The 25,553-nt window shown below is 41.4% G+C and overlaps 1 protein-coding gene across 3 annotated transcripts in view; it reads right to left on the bottom strand.

Moving 5' to 3' along the window:
• The window catches only part of adgre13 (adhesion G protein-coupled receptor E13), a 40,976-nt gene extending 16,139 nt beyond the window's left edge, over positions 1 to 24,837 (bottom strand). The window contains exons 1-6 of one of the 3 annotated variants that reach the window (XM_087245193.1): positions 24,730 to 24,766; positions 21,605 to 21,648; positions 12,424 to 12,504; positions 12,127 to 12,285; positions 11,685 to 11,837; positions 9,594 to 9,746 (exon numbers count right to left, since the gene is read on the bottom strand). In XM_087245193.1, the coding sequence (XP_087101319.1) occupies positions 9,594 to 9,746; positions 11,685 to 11,837; positions 12,127 to 12,285; positions 12,424 to 12,504; positions 21,605 to 21,632 (574 nt within the window). In that variant the 5' untranslated portion in view covers positions 21,633 to 21,648; positions 24,730 to 24,766. Of the gene's footprint in view, positions 1 to 9,593; positions 9,747 to 11,684; positions 11,838 to 12,126; positions 12,286 to 12,423; positions 12,505 to 21,604; positions 21,930 to 24,729 lie in introns of those variants that run through there. The other 2 variants (XM_087245195.1, XM_087245194.1) reach the window with 2 other exon arrangements.
• Positions 24,838 to 25,553: the final 716 nt, after the last annotated feature.

Below are 25,553 nucleotides of genomic sequence, written 5' to 3'. Positions count from 1 at the left end.
AATTGTCAGTGTGGGATTAATATTTTATTTTCACTCAATTATCAATGAAATTGCTGTGCAAATAATGACAACAAAAAATCTGAACCAATACAGTAGTCATGCAACTTTGGTGCTTGCACCCCTAAAATGTTAACTACAAGAATGTTAAGTTCACTTAAAGAAAATATTTACAGGTAGCAAAAAAGTTATGAATAAAGTAGTTTACTGAGAGTATACTTCCAAGTGCACTTTCACAAACTACAAAATGTGGCACAAGAAAAAAAAAACCTATCAGCAAACCCTTATGTTCCTTTATAGTAAAGTTGAAGTGCAAATAAAAATGTAGTTGTGAACAAGCGAAGTATGTAAAGTTTACAACTTTTCCACTTAAACTACTCATAAAATGTATAAATTATAAAGGTAAATATGAGGCAGAATCTTTATTTTTTATGTGTTAAAGTCCCTCAAACTCTTGTCTTAATAACATTTCATCACCTTAAAATTATAATGTTCTATCTGACATTTTTGTCAAAATCGAGTTATTCACATTCTTATAAAATGACAACTTATTTACATTATGTGATGTGTTTTTATAAGTTGTTTACATTTTAAGACTTTCTATTTAAAAAAACAAAAAAGGTTTTATCTACAAAGTCGAACTCTAGCTTGGCTCTATAAGCTTCTTTCTGTAAGCCAATCAGCATTTTTAATGCACGCACAAGGACCAATCAGGATCAGCTTTCTTTGTCATTTCGCCGGACTGCTCCATTGACAGCGGGAAACACCAGGAAGACAAAATCACACAAAATCAGAGTCAGCTAAATAATGCCACACCACACAGAATTGAGACGTGTGAAAAGGTGATGATTTAGAAGCATTTCTTGACATTGAGATTCATTTATTTTCTTTTTTCAGGTTAGTCTCTTTATTAATTTGGGGTCACCACAGCGGAATGAACCACCAAATTATCCAGCATATATTTTACGCAGCGGATGCCCTTCCAGCTTCAACCCATCACTGGAAAACACTCATACACACCACATCACACACATACACTATGACCAATTTTAGCTTACCCAATTCACCTGTATTGCATGTCTTTGGACTTGTGGGGGAAACCTGAGCACTCGGAGGAAACCCACAGCAAAACGGAAAGAACATGCAAACTCCACACAGTACTTTTGTGAATTAAATCAATTCAAACTTACATTACTGTTGGGGTTTTGTGCTGTGAATTATGCTCCAGAATGTTAAGGAGGTGCCCACGGACAGCTCATCTCCTCACTGCAACTGAGGTCTAGCCTTAGTACTCTAGCCTTAGGGTGCATCACTCCTGCTACTCCCAGCAAGTTGGTCAGCACACAAGCAGGCCTGAGGATTACACTGGATGTTTATCCATTGCCTTTTGCTTGCAGACCCCTCACTCCTTCACAGTACGCTCCTTCCAAGCTTTGCGTGAGTTTGGCGGTGCATCCCCCAGGATGGCCACACATTCATTAGATGACACTGCGTACCAGATGTCCATCACTGCATCAGAGGGTGGGCTAACATGTTCCAATGATGGTTCGGACCCACTGCCACTTTCTGGGGTTGCCAGTGAAGTCTTGGACTTGGAATTGGACATGTTGGACCCGGGCTGCTACAGAGGTGGGGCTGGAGATAGCTTCTCCCCCAGCTCGACCTCCGAACTGAATAGACGAGTGTTAAGTGGGGCCAAGAAGAAGGTCAAACCTTCCAAGCTGCAGTCCCCTTCATCCTGGAAGTGCACAGTGAGCTCATGCAGGCATGGAGGGCACCTTTTTATGCCTAGTCCTCGTGCGTTCCTGCACTCACCATTCTTAACAATAGAGCAGCTAGGGGTATAAAGTGATTCCCCAGGTGAAGCATGCTAAAGCGGTCAACCTTTGTCTTCTGTCAAGTCCCTTGTGGCCAGAGCCTATACAGCCATCAATATACAGAGTCTATACAGCAAGCTATAGCCACTTATCAACATTAGTAGAATATATAATCAGTACATGAGAAATTTCACTGGGAGTTCCACATCTCGTGAACCACTGGCAAAGTGCACTGATTCTGCAAGCTGGAAGGTTTAGCGCCCAAGACTGGCAGTGTTCAGACAGTCACATCCGGGGAAGGAGAAAATGCTCTTTCTTTGAGGTTTGATGGCGGTATTTAAGCACTGTTGGATGAAGAGCCTGGCCCCCCTCCAGGAAAAGAGCAAGTTTCCTCTTGTCTGAGAGGCGCTGGTTGCTACCAGATGAGCCCCCAACCGCATGGAGAATCCGGGCCACCCAGAGAAGAGGGGTCCTGCTCTTTCTTTAATGGAGGGCTGAGAACTACAGTCAACAAGATAGACTTAAAAAAAGACTGACATTACTGATGGCGGTTTTGTGCGGTGAATTAAAAAAATTAGCAGCATATTGAATTCAAGATATATTAAGAGTCTAGCAACTGCTCATAATTAAAAAAATGTCATAATTATCCAATGTATAGTGTCCTTCAGTGGGAACTTCGACGTGTCTTCAGAAGATCACTGGAAGATCACTAGACGACTAATCACTCTGAAGTGTGAGAAAACGGGCTAATGAATTCCAATGAGTTGGCAGTGCTCTGCTCCGCAGGTGCTGGTGATTATCATTAGTAGAATATATAACCAGTGCATGAGGAGTGAGCGGTTACACTCCATTCACACGGGGCTTCAGCGTTAACGCTTGACTGAAGGCGTGTCTGAAGTTGGGGCTGAAGTGATCATCATAGAAGCGTCAGCAAATGAAATTCAGTCAGCAATAGGCCACTGTCTAGCTGGTGTATTTGCATACAGTGATCTGATTGGCTGACGCTTCTGTCGGTGCTTGAAAAGTTGAGCTAGTCCCAACTTTTGCAGCAAGCAAAAGCGGCGCCAATGGATTCACAATGCAGTTCGGCAAAGCCTGACGTCACCCATTCAAAGTGAATGGGAAGCGTTGACGGTGACGCCCCGTGTGAATGGGGTGTTACAGTCTGGCTTCAGAGACTCTCACATAAGACTTAGCGCGCATGAGCCCTGCTGCTCCCCACAAGTCGGTTAACACACATTCAGGCCTGATGGTTACAGTGGATGCTTATCTGTTGCCTTGGCCTTGCAGACTCCTCACTCCTCCACAGTGCGCTCTTTCCAAGCTTCGCTCGAGTGTGGCCGTGCTCTCATTAGATGACACCAGGTACAATAATCCGTTATGCCATTAAGTCCAGTAAATGGACCACCCTGAGACTAGCTGTCTAGAGAAGAGGGGACCTGCTTTTTCCTCAGAGGGCCGAGAACTACAGTCAACAAGGTTGACTTTAAAAACACCACTGCTGGCTTCCAGGCTGGCAGAACCCAAATTTTCAATAAAAGAGGTTGATATACGCGGTTGATATATGCCAACATCGTTGTGCTGTCCGTCCTGACCAGCATTTGTTTCCCCTCTAGCACCGGTAAAAACAGCGCAGCGTACGATACACTACCAACAGCTATAGGCCATTAAAATGCCAATGCAACCAGGCTCCTACCACAGACCCACAGTTGCATGCTCACACCATTCATCCTCCCAGTACAACTGGAAGCATCTGTCAAAATGATGACATGCCTGGACACTTGTTCTAGGGGCACACAAGCCTGTAGATATGTAGGGTCCATCCAGAGACTGAGGGCACGGCAACACAGCAGAGTGACAGTCACCTGGAGCGCGCTTATGTGCCATGCGCGTCTTGGGACCCAATCGTGAAGCTAATGCTGAATCAGTTTCATATAGAGCACCTGAGCAGCGAGACAGCAGCTGCGGATGCCATATGCTCTAAAAGCCTTTGAAATAATATGAGTGGGACCACAGCTTCTCTGTCGAACTCTCTCAGACAGGTCAGCATCAGCTGGGGGCGCTCTTGGGGGAGGCATGTCGTCATGGTGATCCAGCTCCAACCTTAGAAAAGAGATGCTCTGCACAGGGGCGAGCTTGCTCAAAGCCCCAATAGGTCGAGGTGCCGAAACACTCTGTCTCTGTGCATGATCAATTGATCCCGTGAGTGCTAAATCAGCCAGACAAGATAATTGAGTATGTGGATGCCCGCGGAGACAGAGAGAGCAAAAGGGGAGAACTTACTGCCAGTCTCGACCTTCAAACGCAGACCGCAGAAACTGACGGTAACATGGAAGTATGGAGACATAAAGTATGCGTCCTTCAGGTCTATTGATGCAGACCAATCTCGAGGACGAACTCAACGGAGGGTGTCCTTCTGCGTAAGCATTCTGATTGGCAGCTTGTAAAGACAGCAGTTTAAAACACGCAGATCTAGGATTGACCATAGCCCACCGCTCGTTTTTGGGTATGATGAAATACGGGCTGTAAAACCCGCTCTCCATCTCGGCTGGAGGGACCAGCTAGATTGCATCCTTCTCAAGGAGGACAGCAATCTTCTCTCACGAGACAAGGCACAGGGCTGACCCTGATGAGATACACACCCGTAAACTTGGAAGGCCGTTTCGTGAATTGAAATTGCAGTCTCTCTACCATTGCAAAGAGGGTATGAGCAGTATTTATGTTGCTGTTTATAAGGATTGAAAAGAAAGTTTGCCTAGCAGTGTTTAGTTCCACATAAAAGCATGGATACTGTCTTTATAGATATTATAATAGACTACTAGTTTCGTCTTCCTCCACATATGCATAGTCTTTTCATCATTTGAACTGCTGTTGATTTTTTCCAATGTCCTTTTTGCATCCCAGTCCTCTACCTGACTTTAACAGGAGCAATGTCATCTATGACATTCTTAACTTTAGAGTTAAATAAACCAAGGAGAGAATCAACAGAGTCTGCAAATAAACTTGGTGCTAGCAATAAGCCAGTGTTCTTATTTATGCATCTCTTTCTGATAGAGACAGATCTGTCTTCGATGACTGGAGTGATTAATATATCAAAGAAAATACAGAAATGATCAGGTGCAACATCCTTAACAACAGTGGATGAAATGTGTAAACCCTTAGTTATAAGTAGATCAAGAGTGTGTTCATCTTTGTGTGTGGGTCCTTGAACATGCTGAGTCAGAATAAAAGTGTTAAATACAGTCATAAGTTCTTTTGCAGCATTGATTTTTGGATTATTAATGTGAGTATTAAAATCCCTAGCAATAGTAAAATAGTTAAATTCAGAGGTTGCTATTGATAACAGCTCTGTAAAATCATCAAAAAAAGTTGGTGAATATTTTGGAGGTCTGTAGATAATGATCAGTAAAATGCGTGGAGCACCTTTCAGTGCTATTCTCAGATATTCAATAGACAAATAGTCACCAAATGAAACTTGTTTACACTCATAGACATCTAAACAGGGCAGTGATGCCTCCACCTCTCCCATTAGCTCTGCAAACACTGAAAAAGTCAAAGTTTAAAGGAGCTGTTTCATTCAGAACTGCTGCGCTACAATTGTCATCTAGTCAAGTTTCATTTAAAAGCATAAAATCAAGGCAATTTGTGTTGATAAAATCATTGACCAAATGTAATGTAATGTAAATGTAATGTAATGTGTATTTATATAGTGCATTTATTGTGTATGGCCATACACCCAAAGCGCTTAACAATCATGAGGGGGGTCTCTCCACACCACCACCAGTGTGCAGCATCCACTTGGATGATGCGACGGCTGCCACAGGACAACGGCGCCTGTGCGCTCACCACACACCAGCTATTGGTGGAGTGGAGAGACAGGGATCGAGCCAATTCAGTGGAAGGGAATGATTGGGAGGCCATGATAGAGGGCCGATAGAGGGACTTTGGCCAGGACACCGGGGTTACACCCCTGCTCTTTCACGAGAAGTGCCATGGGATTTTTAATGACCACAGAGAGTCAGGACCTCGGTTTAACGTCTCATCCAAAAGACGGCGCCCACTGACAGTGTAGCGTCCCCTTCACTTTTACTGGGGCATTAGGACTCACACAGACCACAGGTTGAGCGCCCCCTGCTGTCCTCACTAACACCACTTCCAACAGCAACCTAGTGTTCCCTAGTGGTCTCCCATCCGGGTACTGACCAGGCTCAGCCCTGATTAGCTTCAGTGAGTATCTGGTCTTGGGCTGCAGGGTGACATGGCTGTGGCTTATTGTTGAGTGATCGGATGTTTAAAAGAGTTACCTTAACAGTTTTCCCTACAGTAGTCTTAGATTTACTTTTCATAGACACCAGATTTAAATGATTTGCTATACGGCCTGAAGATGTCTTTGGTTTTCTGTCACATAATACAACACATATCTGAATAGAGAAAGCTACAGAAATGCTGGGTTCCTCCTTGTTCTGTAAACATCTGATAAAGATACTTTTATCCAAGGAGGCCCCCGACACACATCACTGTGAGCTGTTGTGTTCACCAGCTGAGGATAGGGCATTGTTTGGGCCCTGGCGGTGTAGCAAAAGTCTGAGGGTTCTTCCAGGTGGGCTCAGAGGTGGTTGTGATGCGTCACAGTCTTTCTGTGTTGAGCAGAGGTCAAGCGACAGTGTAATTATCAATGAGAGGTCTGCAAGCCTGAGGGGAGCGGATTTACTCCCACTATAACCCTCAGATTTGTCCGAGTGCCAACCGCGGAGAGGGGGACAACTGCTGTGGGTGGCCCTTTTGCAAGAGCAAGCAGCGATTTTAACTGCACAACAGACATGCCAATGCAGTCAGGGCATGCACTACCCACAAGCACCACATTAACATTCTGGATCCCCAGACATGAAAAGCAGTGCTCGTGCCCATCATCCAAGGACAGAAAACCACTGCATCCAGAAATGCACAGTCGGAACGACGCACTGCATGACCATGTTACTCTTTTAGAAAATTCAAAACAATACATACCGCTCTGCAGGACTGGACCTAAAAAAACGGCAGGCAAGGAAGAAACCCAGTTCGACTATCTGCCACCGCGTATCACACACTCTGTACTGGGAGAAGCAGCCCGCTTTCTCATTCTCTCTGTCATAACAGCTGGAAAAAAAACCCTCATTGACTCTCTCAGAAGCTTCATGAAAGAATCTGAAGTGAAAAGGATGCCTCTGGCTTGGCACGCACTGCACTTTTATTCCAAATTGATTGTAAGTAGCAACAGCTGTGCATGCTGACACTGAAAACCTATCGACATTTCATTGGCCCATTTATATACTCTTTCAGATGATTGGATTCTAATGAAATCTCCATAGTGGAAGTTTCCACATAGCATTGACGTTGCCCTCCCGAAGAGGAATGGACGTTTTTAAAATTTTTGTATCAATTGTTATTGAATTTCAGTATCATAACAACCCTGGGCTAAGAGCTAAGAGACCTACCCTCATGAGCACAAACAGCTCTTTTCACCTTTTAATCAAAAGAAATATAGTCATAATTGACATTTACACTGCCATGTCCAGATGCCAAAACATATGTGTTCTTTTGCAAAAATAAACATTTAAACACTGTAACCATTGAAACGTCAATTAAAATATCGCCATGGGCTCTGAGGGTACAAGTGGATGCTCTTACTCCTTAAGCATTATTACAGGATCCAGGGAGGTAAGAAACATCTCTTATTTTCAACTCATCCCCAGGATGCTCTGCTTTCCATGGGTGTGCACTCCTCTCCATTATATTTAACCAGTGCAGGCAGAGCAAGCGGTTAGACTTTAACCACTGAAGAGCTGATCTCTTATATCATCTCTATATATACTCTAATGCATCTCTCCTCAGGATATAGACCTGATGGACGCATACTTTTATGTCCCCATTCTTCCACGTCACCGTCCTTTTGTCCAGTTCCAGTACAAAGTCCTGCACTTCAGGCTTTTTGTCTCTGCAGGTTTTTACCAAGCTCACAGAGGGTGCCCTAATGCCTCATCAACTCACAGGCATACGCATACTCAATTATCTCTTTCGGGATCAATCGATTATGCAGAGAAACATGGCGTTCCTGCATCTTGACCAATTGGGGCTTCAGGTTAACCAAGAGAAGAGTCAGCTTTCCCCTGTGAGGAGCATTTTCTATTTCGGGTTGGAGCTAGACTCGATCTATATGACAGGCTAATGCTGTCCTGCATGAGTATCCTCGACAGAAATAAAGTGTTCCCACTGAAAATATTTCAGAGGCTCCTGGGGCACATGGCATCTGCAGCCACTATCATGCACAAAGGACGCAGACCCGGCCCTTTCACTGCTTTGTCCTGTTCGGGCTTTGTACCTTTACGTATACAATCTGTATGCAGAATATAAGATTATCTGAGCAGCTCCTTATCTGTTATTATCTCATATCTTATCTGTTATCTGTCAGAGGTTGGCCCACTGGATAGTAGATACCATTGCCCTCGCCAGTCAGTGCCAGGGTGAGCCGTGTCCCCTGGGGTGAGGGCACACTCAAGAAGAAGTGTCACCTCCACTTGGATGTTAGCATGTAGTACCTCTCTCACAGATATCTGTAGAGCTGCGGGCTGGGCGACACCTAACACATTCGCGAGATTTTATAATCTTCAAGTGGAGGCGGTTTCTTCTCAATTACTGGGTAACCCTGGTCAATTGAGAGTAAAACTATGCTCGGTGTCAAAGAAATGCTTGCTGCGCCATGCTCCTAACCCAGAGATACGTGCACTTATTCTGCTCTGCAAAGAGAATTCCCCACTTGGTGAACCCTAGAGAGGTCCTGCAAGGCTCCCAGCGCCCAACTCAGCAGAGGAGCTGGTTGCCAGGCCCAGAACGATGTCTAGTATGCCAGCTTGGTCTACCCATGTGCTAGGGGGATAGGGCTAGCCCATACGTCCATAGTCCCTAGACTACTATTAGCTAGGTAAAAGCACTTTTACCACCCCGATCTAAATTTTTCCCAAATAATAGAAAATAAAGGGCTCAGGAGACATTGAAAGGTTGTGCCCTTGGTGATGCTTGTGCGCTCACGCTATGCTTTGCAAACTTCACATTAGGGTTGTGACAGGCTTAGCTGCAGTGGCTTTTTCCATACACTCCCCTATTAGTGTCTGAAGACACACGTCGGAGTTTCCGCTGAAGGGGAACGTCTCAGTTACCAGCATAGCCCACATGCCACAGCAGCTGGGTTTCCAGCTGATAGCTGAGTGATTGGCTCTTCAGCAGCTAAAGTGTAACCACACGCTTGACGTGCACTGGTTATATACTATACTAATGATTAATCACCAGCACCTGCCAACACACTGTACTTCATGTTCTGCTAAAAGTGTTTTGTTTCCACTTCTGGAAATGAAGCGAGATTCACATGTGCATTAACAAACTCTTATAACCTTACCACATTTTGTATTAAAGTCACAATCAGTGTTTTTCACTGCACATTCATGGAAGTTTGAAATGAGAAAAACAGATTCAGATGCTGTTTTTGCTGCTGGTCAATGAAAATATTTTTAAGTGATGACAATCATCCTGAATTAGTATTTTTTTTTATTAATTTGTATTATTTTATATTAATTTAAAACTCTGAAGAGAGTTTTGTGCTGTGAATTATTGGAAAAAACATGAAAGTTTAATAAACATAATAAATTCAAGAGATATTTAGTGTCCAGCAACTGCTCATAGTTAAAAATGGTCATGGTTTAATTCATGGTTGAATGTAAAGTCATTAAGCAAAACTTTCTTACTTACCAACACACTGAATATCTAGTCCTGCTAAAAATGTCCTGTTTCCACTGCTGGAAATGAAGCCAGATTCACATGTGCAATAATAACCTCCTTCAGTATTCACACATATTGCATCAGAGCCACAATCAATATTTCCATCCACACAATCATTGATGTCTGAAATGAGACAAACAGATTCAGATGTTGTTTCTGCTGCTGGTCATGTAAAATGTATTATATCAGGTTTTCTTTACATATGCACTAAATCCAATTATTTTGTGTAAAATTAACAGTGGTGAAAAGAGTACTGAAAAATCATACTCAAGTAAAAGTACCATTACTTGCATAAAAATGTAGTGTGAGTAGAGTAAAAGTATCTTTTGTAAATATGACTCAAAGTATGTGTAAAAAGTAGCCCTTTTAAAAGTGCTCATGAGTAGTGAGTAGTGAGTATTACGCTGTAAAATGCTGATTCATTTACATGTAATTTGCGAATGTGTGTAAATGTAACATTCTGTATTGCATTTAGTTATTGCCCAGCAGGCACACAACGTCATCAGATGTTAATATTAGGTTAGATTTAGGTTGTGATGTCAAGTGACCAAAATTCAATGTCTAGCCAGCGTCTAAGGATAACGTTATTTTGATGTCTAATAACAACAATAAATGACGTTGATATTTGGTCGATTTTAGGTTGTGTTAGAAAGTGACCAAAATCCAATGTCAAGCCAACATCGTAAACCAACATCATATTGACGTCAAATACTGATATTTATTCATCAGACGTCATAGTTGTAACGTTCACACAACTTCAAGCTGTGACATCATTAGATATTTGGTTGGTTTTCCGTTGGACATTGACGTTGGTCTGACATTGAGTTCTGACGATTTTTATTTAATTTCATTCACCTTTATTTGTATAGCGTTTTTACAATGTAAATTGTGTCAAAGCAGCTTTACATAGAAGATCATAGTAAATACCAAACAAAATGCAACGTCCCCACAACATTGGGGTACATCATCAATCTGACATCATGTTGATGTGTAGTGCTTGCTGGGTGTTTAAGGCCAGTTCAGTCCCCATACAGTAAACATCTGTCATCTACTCATCAGTCACATGCATCTAAACAGTCTCTGGGTCAATGCGTGTAAAGATTTTGGACATCTTCTTGGACCCTTTTAATGCTTCCAAACAGTTTATACTGCATTTATAAACCGCCCATGTCTTGAGGTAGTTCATTATGAGGCGATTTACCTTCTCTGTGTGATTCGATTGGACTCGCAGGACAGATTTTTCTAATCCCCATAGACAAGAAAAAATAAAGTGGTGACTGCAGGTTGAAGGAAAGTAGAGTAAAAGTACAGATACTGCACTAAAAATGTACTTAAGTGAGAGTAAAAGTACACATTTTTAAAACTACTCAGTAAATTACAATACCTGAGAAAAAGTAAATAATTACAGTAATTTGAGTATTTGAAATTAGTTACTTTACACCACTAAAAATTAACCGTTGGTATTAATACTGCTGCTGCTGCGACTACTACTAATATTAAAATGATAATGCCTCCTACAACTTTGGTACTTTGGGACCTCAAAAGTGTACTACAAGAATGATGTTAAATTCACTTAAATAAATCTTAAGCTAAAAAGTTATAAACAAAATAGTTCATCTAATATTATACTTCAAAGTGTACTTTCATGAACTATAAAAGAAGAAATCTTAAGCAGTATAAGAGTTATTGATAAAATAGTTTACTGTGATTAGTGCACTTTCACAAACTACAAAATGTGTTTAAAACAGTTACCTATCAGCAAACCATTATGATCAACTGTAGTAAAGTTGCAGTGCAAATGAAGATGTAGTTGTGAACAAGTATCCAAGTTCCATAAAAGTTATTCAATTATAAAGATAAATATGAGGCAGAATATTTATTTTGCATGTGTTAAAGGCCCTCTAACTTTTGTCTTAATAATTTTTTAATCGTTGTTCTGTAAGTTCAATGTGGTAACTTTTTTCTACATAATCAAACATAATTTCATAGTGTGCTTGCTGTATAACATATATGAACTTGGATTTAATTAAGTAATAAAATAGACAATAGGTACTTTCTTACCAACACACTGAACTCCTTGTCTCACAACAAAAATCAGCATTCCATTGTTGGCAGTGAAGCCAGATCTACACTTGCAGGCAAAATCTCCTTCATTATTGATGCATTCTGCATTTGGACCACAAATATTGCTGCCACCCACACATTCATCAATGTCTAAAATGAGACAAACAGAGATTCAGATGCTGTTTCTGCAGCACAGCTGTCACATGAAATACATCACACTTATTACATTTGCCTTCTTGAAATTGCTATGTTGTTTTTGACTGTGGAAGACCTTAGGCCATTTCATTATTATTTGCAAATATTGCATAAGAGCCACAATTAGTTTTTCATCATCTGTCATCATTCAGTCATCACATTCATTGATATTTGAAATCAGATAAACAGATTCAGATTCTGTTTCTGCTGTTAATGATGAGAAATCATATCAAGCTCTATTTACCTTTGCACTGAATCCCATCTGCTTGTGTGAAATTAAAAGGTGGTTTGTTACCCTCAGCTCTGAACCCTCCATGACACTGACAGTAGTAGCTGCCTGCAGTGTTGAAGCAGTTTGCATTTTCTCCACAAACGAGGAGTTCCCGCTCACACTCATCTATTTCTACATCGAAAGCAGAAAATGAGTGAACAATCATTATACCAGCAAGTACTTCTGTTTAAAGTAGAGTGTAATTGTTAAAATAATAATAATGAAGATATTCATTCACTTATAAAATGCATATAATGCCTTTATTCTTACCTACACACTTTCCTTTTTGTTTATTATAACCAGCTAAGCAGTCTTGCATGATGATTTCTTCAATTACTACAAACAGAAGACCTGTAAGCACAAATAAAGAGTGTCACTTCTCATTTAGTGTCTTCGTATTTCCACATTAAAATCTAATATATGGCAATATATGCAAATCACATATTAAACATATAGTTGAAGTCAGAATTATTAGCCCCCCCTGAATTATTAGGCCCACTGTTAATTTATTTTTTTTCCCCCTAATTTCTGTTTAACGGATTTTTTTCAACACATAATATTTTTCAGAAATATTTTATCTTTGCCGTGATGACAGTAAATGAAATTTGACTATATATTTTTCAAGACACTTCTAAACAGCTTAAAGTGACATTTAAAGGCTTAACTAGGTTAATTAGGTTAACTAGGCAGGTTAGGGTAATTAGGCAAGTTATTGTATAACAACGGTTTGTTCTGTAGACTATCATAAAAAATATTAGCTTAAAGGGGCTAATAATTTTGTACTTAAAATGGTGTTTAAAAAGTTAAAACTTTTACTCTAGCCGAAATAAAGCAAATAAGACTTTCTCCAGAAGAAAAAACATTATCAATGAATTTCCTTGCCCTGTTAAACTTAATTTGGGAAATATAAAAAAAAAGAAAAAAATTCAAAGGGGGCCTAATAATTCTGAATTCAACTGTATATGTTCATATTAGGATTCCACAGATATAAAATATACATATACCACACATATATACATTTAACATATACTTTAGAATATTGCAGAAACATCAGCGTTAATATATGTAACATATTTTCCCAAATGCACATACATTATATGAAATTTGAAAGAGAGAGAGAGAGAGAGAGAGAGAGAGAGAGAGAGAGAGAGAGAGAGAGAGAGAGAGAGATAAAAACATGCTGAATCAAAACTTTTTAAAAACATGAATCAATATTGGAGTGAGTTTTGCACACTGGAGAAAGGACGACACCATGGCTGAAAGATTTCTTTCAGACAGGTATTCTGTTCTGTTTTAAAACTTTTTTGGCTTCACGCAAAGCTGATGTAGATGTTGTTGTTACAAATAGGTTATATGCACAGAAGTGTTGTTCAGCCACTGAAATTTTCCGGTTATAGATTGATGTGACTATTTTCAATTTCATAAGGGTCCTTTTTATTTAGTTTAACAACAAAACATCAGTAAATTACACTATTCCACCTAGCCTGCTTTACTGAGGTAAAGTTGGTTTTATATTCACATCACATTGGTTCACTTTTGAACAATGGCAACCTGTCATGTGCTCCCTATATTGTTTACCATGCTACTCTGAATATTCGGTCAGAAATAGCATGAAAGTATGGCTTAGTAATGAGTGTAATTCCTGTATGCCATAGTGGCTTTAGCAAAACACATGAGAGAGGGTTCTGCTGTCATCTTAAAGGTGTGTGCTCTCGTGTTTTAGGAGCTGCGGCTTTGTATGGCAGGAGAGGGACTGTGCTAGAGAACTATGCTAACAGGATAGCATTGTGGCAGATCACCTACTGCACTTTTAAATACTGAATTTGTTAACTTTAAATGTTCTCAGAGCTGTGTGTTATTTGCTTTTGGGTAGGTTATGCAGCATCATTCAGCTACAGTCTGAGGTTCAAATAGTGTAGTATCAACAATAAAGAGGAAACGAGATAACAGAGTCAGTGTAAAGTAACTTAAAATGATGGGGTTGTTTCAGACCAAATTTAGGTAACAGACAAAACCAACCACTGGGTAAAATTTGAAATTATTTCTTTAACCTAACAGCTGTGTTTCTTTATGTTAGCCAAACTTGTGCACATCTCAGAATTTGAAGGATTAAATTATGTAAACTAGTGCTTGTGTTGTGTACTTTACAGAAGTTAAAAATATTCACAAGAACAAACATAAAAAAATGTAAAAAAAAAAAAAAAATGGAATTTTGATAAAAATGTAATTGGTCAAATCAACCCACTATTCTGGCTTATTAACAACTCAACCTTATGGATCAGGTCAGTGCTTTGTCCTACTTTTACCCAGCTGTTGGGCTAAAAACAACCAGTGCTGTCATACAAGTGTCAGTATAAAAAATCAGTATAAGAAAAACAGTATAAAATCAGTATAAAAAAACGCACGGCAGTCCAACTCTCAGTCAAAAAACAGGAAATGGGTAACTCAGGTGAAGGGCAATATTAAGTGCTTCCAGCAGGGGGCGCACGGTGGTCCAACTCTCCAGTCAAACGGGAAATACAGCAGTATCAGCAGCCGAAGTGAAAGCGCCCGGGCGGGATACAAGGCGGCCAGAGAGGGAGAAGGTCGCTGGTGGGTGGGATAGAAAAGGCTGAAGCAGGAAGTGGAGAGGGAAGCGTCTGCCACAACTGATAGCAGCGAGGGCGATCTGATAAAAGGGGAAAAAACAGGAAACAGTCCAAACCACGAAATCGAAATCAAAAAACTGGCATTGGAGTCAAAAATGGATACAAGACAGGACACGATCTAAGAGACCACCGCGTGAGGTAAACACACTAACGACCCGGTACAAGACAATGACAGAGAGGAGAATAAATAGGGAGACTCATAAGGCTAAGACTAGAGACAGGTGCGAATAATGAAATAATGATCTAATGAGTAACCTGATAAGTGGGTGGAGTGAGGCAGTGGAGCACATGGCGAGCTGTCAAAACAATGCCATGTGCTACGAGAAAACAAACATGAATGACTGTGACAACATGCAGGTGACAGACCATGACAGTACCCCCCCCCCTACGAACGCCACCTGGCGTCTCAGGGGAGGGGCTTACCCAGTCGCCGGTGAAGGTCCACGACCAACGCCCGATCCAGAACATGCCGAGCTGGAATCCAACTCCTCTCCTCAGGACCATAACCCTCCCAGTCCACCAAATACTGGAAACCCCGGCCCCGGCGTCTGACATCCAACAACCTCCTGACAGTGTATGCAGGAGAGCCATCCACTAGGCGGGGGGGAGGAGGGGCAGGGGAGGAGATAATGGGGTTAAGATTGGATCTGAACACAGGTTTAACCCTGGATACATGAAAAACAGGGTGTACCCGACCAAGTGTGGGAGGTAACTTGAGCTTAACCGCCACCGGACTCAAGACCTTGGTGATGCAGTATGGACCAATGAACCTGGGTGCCAACTTGCGTGAGGCCACCCTGAGAGGCAAGTCCTTGGTTGATAACCATACCTTCTGACCACAAACATATTGAGGTGGGGAGGTCCGATGACGGTCAGCTGCTGCTTTGATTCGTCTAGAGGTCCGGGCCAAGACCTCCTCAGCCCTCATCCAGGTGCGGCGGCACCGTCGGACAAAGGCCAAGGCAGACGGAACTGCAGCATCGGGCTCCTGTGAAGGAAACAAAGGCGGTTGATAACCCATAGAGCAGAGGAATGGGGACATACCTGTAGACGTTACCGGCAGTGAATTGTGGGCATACTCCACCCACGAGAGCTGTTGGCTCCAGGAACTAGGATTCTGGGAGGTCAGGCAGCGGAGGGCTCTTTCGAGATCCTGGTTGGCTCGTTCACATTGCCCGTTGGTCTGAGGATGAAAACCTGAGGACAGACTCGTAGAGGCCCCGATCTGCCGACAGAATTCCTTCCAAAACCGGGAAACAAACTGTGGTCCCCTATCAGAAACCACATCAACCGGAAGACCATGAATCCGGAAGACATGATCAACCATAGCTTGGGCTGTTTCCCTTGCTGAGGGGAGCTTGGGCAAGGGGATAAAATGGGCTGCTTTAGAAAAACGGTCCACTACAGTCATTATGACTGTGTTTCCTCTTGAGGAAGGGAGGCCAGAAACGAAGTCCAGGGCCAGGTGTGACCAAGGACGAGAAGGGATGGGCAAGGGCTGGAGCAGACCAACAGGAGCCTTGTTAGAGGTCTTGTTCTGGGCACATGTCGAGCAAGCCAACACAAACTGCCTGACGTCCGACCCTAGAGAGGGCCACCAAAATCGCTGGCGGATGGCAGCCAGTGATCTCCAAATTCCTGGGTGGCAAACCAACCTGGACTCATGGCCCCACCGGAGAACCTCGGAACGCAGCGCAACCGGCACAAACAACCGACCGAGGAGGTCAATGGCACAGTCATATGGTCGATGAGGAGGGAGAGACCCAGCCCGAGACCTGCTGAAGACCTGACGAAGACCATGGTACTCAACCGGGACCTTGGTTAAATCGGCTGTCTCCTCCTGCAACACAGAACACAAAGAACCAGGAGACAAGGCAGAACCCAAACAAGATACATGACAAGACTGACTCCAGGCCAACACAGAATCTCCAGACCAATCAACGTGAGGATTGTGCTGTGCCAGCCAGGGATGCCCCAAGACTACAGGGGAACCCGGCGAGTCAAAAAGGTACAGCTCAATGGCCTCACGGTGATTGCCGGAAACGACAAGACTTACACAGGGAGTGATGTGGGTGATGGTGGAGAGAAGCTGACCAGCTAATGACCAGACAGAAATGGGGGAAGGTAGAGGAACGGCAGGAATGCCCCAAGACTACAGGGGAACCCGGCGAGTCAAAAAGGTACAGCTCAATGGCCTCACGGTGATTGCCGGAAACGACAAGACTTACACAGGGAGTGATGTGGGTGATGGTGGAGAGAAGCTGACCAGCTAATGACCAGACAGAAATGGGGGAAGGTAGAGGAACGGCAGGAATGCCCCACTGTTTGGCAATGGCACGGTCTAGAAAGTTACCCTCAGCCCCTGAATCAAGCAAGGCAGAGGCCGAATTAGTGGATCCTTCATACTGGATGGTGATGGGCAACAGGGTGCGAGAGCGGGGGGAGTCTAGACAGGGAAAGGCGCCCACCAGGATCCCCCGGTTCACTGATGGGCCTTGGCTTTTAAAGGACACTTGACGGCAAAATGCCCTGGTTTTCCGCAGTAGAGGCATAGACCACGGGCAAGACGGTCCCTCTTTTCTTGAGGTGTAAGGCGCATACGACCCATTTGCATGGGCTCAGGTTCAGGTGAGGGAGGAGTAGAAGAGCTAGATTGTTGGAGGGGAAGGTCATTAACCCTCCAGGAGGAGTGAATGGATCGCCAGTGGCGGCGGCGGCGGAGGCGCCCCTCCACACGGAGTGCCAGGTTAATAAGGGTCTCAAGGTTATGGGGGAGCTCATGAGAAGAAATCTCATCTTGGATCTCTTCGTTCAGGCCCTCAAAAAATCTGGAACGTAGAGCCCCCTCGTTCCAATCACAGGAGGCAGCTAGAGTTCTGAACTGGATTGCAAAGTCTGTGACGGAGTGGCCCTCCTGGGATAGTCGTGCCAAGCGGGCAGCTGCCTCATCACCCTGTGCAGACCGGTCAAAAAGTTTGATCATTTCCTCCCTGAAGTCCTCGAAAAAGTGGCAAAAGGGTGCCCTGGCATCCCAAACAGCGGTGCCCCACTCACGTGCTCTCCCAGTGAGCAGGGTCAAGACGTATGCCACCCTGGATGCCTCAGAGGCATATCGGCGGGGCTGTAGGGCAAAAACTAAAGCACACTGTGATAAAAAGGCCCGGCAGGAGTTGGGGTCCCCATCGTAGGGTGGAGGGTTGTTTGCATGGGGCTCTGGGTCATGATGGGGTGTGGTGGGGGAAGAGGAAGCTTGCCTGGGTACTGTGACGTTGTGCTGGAGCTCCTCAATTCGGGCATTGAGCTCGACCACTTGGGCAGTGAGCATCTCGACCTCTCTGGAGGTGGCGTTGAGCTGGGTGGCGTGCTGGCCCAAAAGTGCACCTTGTTGGGCGAGTGCATTTCGCATCTGGTCAGAACCTGCTGATTCCATCTTCTGACCGGGTCGTTCTGTCATACAAGTGTCAGTATAAAAAATCAGGAGGAATCAAATGCAGGGAAAAACAGGTATTATTTATTACTAAATTGGTCTGTAGAGGGGATAATACACAACAAAAAATTCCCAGCACAGGGTGCTGTAAATGCCACAGAAAAAAGCACAAAATACTGGCAAAAAATAAATAAATAAAGTTCAACAGAGGGCGCTCAGCGGTCCAAAGTCGCCAGTCAAAAAGGGGCAAAAAACAGAAGGTATAATTACAGGCAATACTAAGTGCTTCCAGCAGGAGGCGCACGGCGGTCCAACTCTCCAGTCAAAAAACAGGAAATGGGTAAACTCAGGTGAAGGGCAATATTAAGTGCTTCCAGCAGGAGACGCACGGCAGTCCAACTCTCAGTCAAAAAACAGGAAATGGGTAACTCAGGTGAAGGGCAATATTAAGTGCTTCCAGCAGGGGGCGCACGGTGGTCCAACTCTCCAAACGGGAAATACAGCAGTATCAGCAGCCGAAGTGAAAGCGCCCGGGCGGGATACAAGGCGGCCAGAGAGGGAGAAGATCGCTGGTGGGTGGGATAGAAAAGGCTGAAGCAGGAAGTGGAGAGGGAAGCGTCTGCCACAACTGATAGCAGCGAGGGCGATCTGATAAAAGGGGAAAAAACAGGAAACAGTCCAAACCACGAAATCGAAATCAAAAAACTGGCACTGGAGTCAAAAATGGATACAAGACAGGACACGATCTAAGAGACCACCGCGTGAGGTAAACACACTAACGACCCGGTACAAGACAATGACAGAGAGGAGAATAAATAGGGAGACTCATAAGGCTAAGACTAGAGACAGGTGCGAATAATGAAATAATGATCTAATGAGTAACCTGATAAGTGTGTGGAGTGAGGCAGTGGAGCACATGGCGAGCTGTCAAAACAATGCCATGTGCTACGAGAAAACAAACATGAATGACTGTGACAACATGCAGGTGACAGACCATGACAAGTGCTGCTTAATGTCTTGTGCTAAAACTTGCCATCAAAATGAACTTGATTTGTTCAACACAATTGCTGAAGTGACTATAAAAGGAATGACAGTTTTGAAAAATACTTTCAGTAAACCCTCCTTGGTCTTGAACTTTAAAAGTTTAATTATTTGTATGGGAAAAATACAGAAAACCCAGAAAGCCCACACAAAAATGAGTCCATATTTTGAATCTGTCCATATTCTACCCAAATTTCTGTTGAAACAACCGAGCAATTTTCAAGTGTCTACAGTGTTCACTTGTCACAGGTGGTGAATATGAACTATTTTTAAAAAAAAAAAAATGTGGTACCAGGAGCTTAGCCTCAGCCATAAGCACCAGCAAGTATTATCAAGCTCCAAAGAAGGCTGTCTACTTTATTAAAGCTGGAGAGAAAGCCCAGGCAGGCCCACAATGATTAACAGGCCTCCTTCACAAAGCCTAAGTCTGGCAGCTGCAGGTTGACCTGGGTAATAAGCTGAGGTTCATATTGCAACAACAAGTGTCCACACAGATATGATAGTTATGTCTGAAGCTTCAAAACAGCTCATCATTCTGGTGCTTTAGGTGCCTTGAGAAGAGTGTATTGAGGAACTCAATAAGAGGAAACGCACTAAGTACCAGGAACGGGTGGAGGAGCGCAGGGAGAGAGGCTGAAGAACTTTCTATGAACCCATAGAAGTTGGTTGTAGAGGCTTTGCAGGGCGTTCACTTTGTAAAGTCCTCAGTGATTTGGGCAATATAGTGGTGACAGAAAATAGAGCCATTTGATCCACAAGTGAAGCCGCAGTGAAGACCACAAGGTGGGATCAGAGAGCTGATCTGTGGACTGCAACTGTGACGCAAGTCAGGACTCAATCAACCCCAGCTGGGTCACCTGGGTGAGAGTGTATGATGTTAATAGACCTAAAACACCCAATAATCACATGATGTGTCCCAGTGAATCCATGAGATATTCTTGCATAAGTTATAAGTCGCCTAATAACTATGCATATATTGCCCATACATGAATTGCTCATGTCACAGATAGCATGCGAATGTGGGCCACTGGTGGTATTCCTTCGGCCCAGAAAAAAAAAGGTGAGCCTGAAGTGGCCTACCTATACAATGGTCAAAGATACAAATTCATATATGGGCCATTTGAGGCAAAGATTTGGCACTTGTGGCAAAATGTAATCTAAATGTGAGCCATATGGAAAATGGTAAATTTGGCCCAAATGATGGAGGACAAATGTGGGCCACAGTTGGCAAACATGTGGCATAGTCATTTAAGGGTAATCTGGGTCTAAACCTCAAGTGGCTCACTCGTGCAAATGCGCCCCAGTTATCTTAAGACATATGTGTGCCACTTTTGGCAAATATTTGGCACAGTAAGCTCTGGCTAATGTGGATTTGAGCCTATAGTGGCCCAGAGAAGATATGGCAAATGTGGCCCAGTTATCCTAAAACAATTGTGGGCCACTTTTGGCGAATATTTGGCACAGTTAACTCTGGCTAATGTGGCTATGAGCCTAAAGCGGCCCAGTGAAGACATGACAAATGTGGCTTAGTTATCTTAAAACATATGTGGACCACATAAACTAAGGTCACCATTGGGCTCTTAGCCCTGAACCTTTTAACATGAATTTTCTTTTTGGCTGTTGTAACTTTTAAGAACTTTGCTTGAAAAGTTTATTCATTACCTCAACAACAATGACAATTGACAAAATAAACAAAATTCACAAACATCACAAACAGGATTCTAAAAGTGATGAAATCAACAACGTCAGCATAAACAGTCAAAAAGCAAAGAGCAAAATAGCAAAGAGCAGATCAAAAGCAAATAATGAAAACTGTAGCATCACTAAGATATACAATGTATTCATATTGCAGTGCATGCTGTAATTTTTGTACTTTGCCACCATTAGCAAGTGTAAGGTGTAGGCCAGATCTGGGCCAGAATAAAAGCAAACTTTGGCCCAAAATAGTGTCAGTTCTGGTTCATTTGGTTGAATTCTAGCTGATTTGTGATATTGCTATGGCTTAATTGTGGCTCAGATCTGACAAACAGGAGCGGACCTCCCAAGTGCCATCATTTCATGTGGTATGTGGGCCGGATGTAAGTGTCTGGTGTGGTATTTGAGCCACATAAATTTTGCTTGCTGGGGTTAGCGAGTTGTAAAATCCCAACTGCCCATTTTTCCTGCATGCTGGGTGGAAGCTGTCAATACAAAACTATTTGACCAAATATTTGTACAAATTATTAAAGTTGGTTTCAGATATCACCTGAATGTTGTTCCAAACCTCTATTTTTCCTTCAAAACCAAAAAGCATTTACCTACTAGCATCTGTTTATTGATAAAAAGTGAGACTCACCCAGGCTCAGCAGATACACGCGCCTCATGCTTAGTGAAGCAGACCTGCAGATGAAGAAAAATAACCTGCTTATACAAACTGTATAACTGTCGTTTTATCTGATTTTGCATATTGAGGAAGCTTGAAGAAGTTTGTCAGTGCACTCCAGCCCCCACTTTAAATGTCATGAGTCATGTAAAAAAAAAAAAAAAAAAAAAAGGCTTCATGATGGCATGCAGTATGTGTTATAACACAAGGACATTTAACAAAAGGACATTTCTAACCTAATTTAGCACACTGATATTTACATGTACGGCTCTCTTTTATTACTTAAATACAAATGGCCACTATTGTGAATGTCCATTAAATATTTAAACAACAACAATTTATTTTTACATCATCATGACTATTACTATGAATATATATATATATATATATATATATATATATATATATATATATATATATATATATATATATATATATATATATATATATATATATATATATATATATATATAGCAGGAAATACACAACCATGCATATTGAAATAATATAATCTCTGGCTGGTCACTTTGAAAGGTACACCTTTTCAACTAGCTAATATGTTAGTTCTTTGCAATTGTATAGTACTTTTCTGGGTACTCAAAACACTTTACACATTTCTGCAGGGAATTTCCTTATCCACCACCAATGTGCAGCATCCACCTAAAGAAGTGACAACATCAATACTGTGCCAGACTGCACATAACAAACCTGTTTATTGGTAGAGAGGAGACAGAGAAATTGCATCAAATACACACACAAAAAAAAATCAGTTTACTGTTTGTTCAAACTATTTATTTAAAACGAATTAGAACAACACAACAAGATTTTTTTGGGGCGGGGAGGGGCTACTTTACACTTTAATGTTCAATCCACTTAAATGTATAAAAAATAATCAGTTAACTTAATTCCTTTATGTTGTCCCAACACAAATTGATTGTGTACAACCTAGAATTGTTTTTACAGTGTATGATATGGGATGGTTAGGGGGCCATGATGGACGAAGGATGCTGGGGACACACCCCTACTCTTTGAAGGACACCCTGGGGTTTTTAATGACCAGAGGACCTCAATTATGTGCATAATTATGAAAAAAATACGTTTACTGAAATCTACAAACAGTTTCAACAGGGTTAATTGACTTTAAGTAAATAAATGCTTTTAAAATGTGGTAAAAATGTCTTATCAATTGCTTATTGCATCTGAAGACTGTCTTCATCAGGACACCACACCACAACTGACAACTTACACTAACCCTATTCTGAAACTTGACAGTGAGCTCTCTAGACTCTAATGGACTCCACACTCAGCAGATCTCAATAGAGCATCTTTCTCTTGTCAAAATTGACTAGAATCTCAGAAAAAAATTTCCAGCACCTTTTTGGACCATTTGCCTCTTCACACATACTGATTAAAAGCAAATGCACCATGTTGCATTTCGTCTGATGCTTTTCTTGTGTTTCTTCCTGTAGAGGACGTTATCTTTCCTCTTTGCTTTTCTTCATGTTTTGATATTTTACTGCATTCTTCTGTTGCTTGTCACATAAGTTACTTTAGTTTTTCTAATAAGTTTGGCTTTATGAGGTTGTTATAATCTGATTCAGTGTTTACTCATCTTGTATGCGAATAGTATCAAACAAAGCAAATCTCCCTAAATTGGACTACAAATGGCCTAATAATTGAATAACTCACTAAACTGAACTCAAAATGACTTAAAATTATACTTTCATTTCAAGCTTCTTTCTCAAATTCAAAAAATCAATTAACTATTAACATGAACATGGGTACATACAGTGCATTCAGAAAGTATTCATAGCGCTTCACTTTTTACACATTTTTTATGTTACAGCCTTATTCTGAAATGGATAAAATTAATTTATTTCCTTCAAATTCCACACACAATACCCTATAATGATAATGTGAAAAGATTCATGATTGATGGAAACGCCAAGATTCACTTAACTTTTGAAAACACGCATAAAAAAACATATATGCATAACTGAGTAGGATAAACTTTTTATTCCATAAGAAAATATGTGCATAAACTACGATGGAAACACTTTCATCGAACAAATTCCAGTATGTGTATTAAAAAAGATTTGTTAAAAGAGTTCATGTGATGATGAAACAAACCAGCAGTGTCTATTCACCACATTCATGTGTGTGAATAGACAAACCAGCAGGTTGAGCACATTGTAAAACATCTTAAATGTTATTTTGGTCATTTTAAAACACCTTAACCATTTTAGAATTAATGTTATTGTATTATTAATGACCTCCAGAGCATCTAGAGTGTCTGTTCTCCGTGTCTCATGGCTTCAAATGCAACCATGAGTTCATTGTGTGTCGGCATTGTCCTCTGAGGTCAAAGTCATTTATTAAATAAAGAAAAGATTCATGCAGCTTCTTCTACCGCAGTAAATTCTGTTTTTACTGTTGATATTTGGTGCCAGGTAATCAGGAAACGACAATTTTGTTTTCTTTGACTGGTTGGATATAAACGCTGCTTTATTTGCACATCTTTTATGCGTTATTCCAGTTTTGCACATAAAATGAATTTAAATTTTTGAATTAAAACACAGCAATTACCTCCATTTCAGTGACACAAAGAACAAAGTCACCTACGAGAATGGCTTGTCCTTTTTTTAATAAATATATAGCTTAAATTCCCTGACCTGCGACAGGGACATGTACTGTAACTAGATTAATAGAATTATTACTCATTCTAAAAACAATTTTTTAGTACTGCTTACATTCTACATGTCATAACAAACTCGACCACTTAGTCACTAAAAGGCAGACACACAAGTGCATTTTTAAATTGATTAAAAACTCAACTTTAGAAATGGTCTCTTAAACTGATAAATGTGTGTAAAAGTGGGAACCCAAAATTAAACATTTCCACTAAACATTAAGCTAAGGTTATGAGCATTCTTGTTTTGTCAAATTTGTTGTAGTAATTATGCAGTAGCCTATTACATCTGAAATAACTTCAAAATTACAACCAATTCCCTATTTTTTTCACGTGAAAAGTCAATAAATGTCACACATTACATTACTTTATTATATTTAAATATTTTAAATATAAACTTACACATTACCTTGAGCAGCTGTTTTCCCACGCTAACTGTCTCTGTTTCACTGATGCAGTGGTGTTGCTTTTTTTTAAATATATGCTCATATTTGCTATAACTTTGCATGAGCACATCAAGTTCAGCTGGACAAAGAAAAGCTCATCTATTTTTTCAGATGTTGCTATGGTCACTTGTAATATCTACGCTCTATTGATAATGCTTTTTTATAGGTGCTGTGTGTGTGCACTTAACTCTGTGTTGGTCTACTCAAAGGTGATTCTCAGATCAGTTATTCTGAGACCGAAAACTGAGTTTTTAATCTTCTATGTAAAGCTGTTTAACACAATCTACATTGTAAAAGTGCTATAGAAATAAAGTTAAATTAAATTGAATTTAATCTTTTGGTACTGTAGGTCAATCAGAGTTCAAGTTTAAACTCCGAGTTGGTTGAACCTCCTCAATGAAACAGGTCCCAGATATTCAGCCAGGCTGTATTCCCTGTTTAGTCTTAAATAGCACTGAAGGCAACTCTGTTCTTTGGTTTGTTCTCTCCAGTGCTGTATGTATGAATCTTTCTCTGTCCATATTGGTTTAGGCTTATAGATTTTTCAGCATCTGTGAATTAGAATGATTGGTTAGTCAGTTCTGACACTATTACAAAAAGCAGAGTTTTTTTTTTTTTGGCAATTTTTTGTTTGTTTTTACAGATTTAAATTAAAGAGAATCTCCACACATGGAGTTTAAATAAATGTAGAACTGTAAATTTCTTGTCTTAATGGTTAACATAAGTGGGAGACTAGCAGGTTCTGCACCGCAAGTATTATTTGTATGTGTTCGTATTTGTTTCTGCA

The sequence above is a fragment of the Danio rerio genome, chromosome 3 (genome assembly GCF_052040795.2).
Source record: "Danio rerio strain M-AB ecotype USA chromosome 3, GRCz13ab, whole genome shotgun sequence".
NCBI classification, from domain to species: domain Eukaryota; kingdom Metazoa; phylum Chordata; class Actinopteri; order Cypriniformes; family Danionidae; genus Danio; species Danio rerio.
This window is presented reverse-complemented; position numbering and strand designations above follow the sequence as displayed.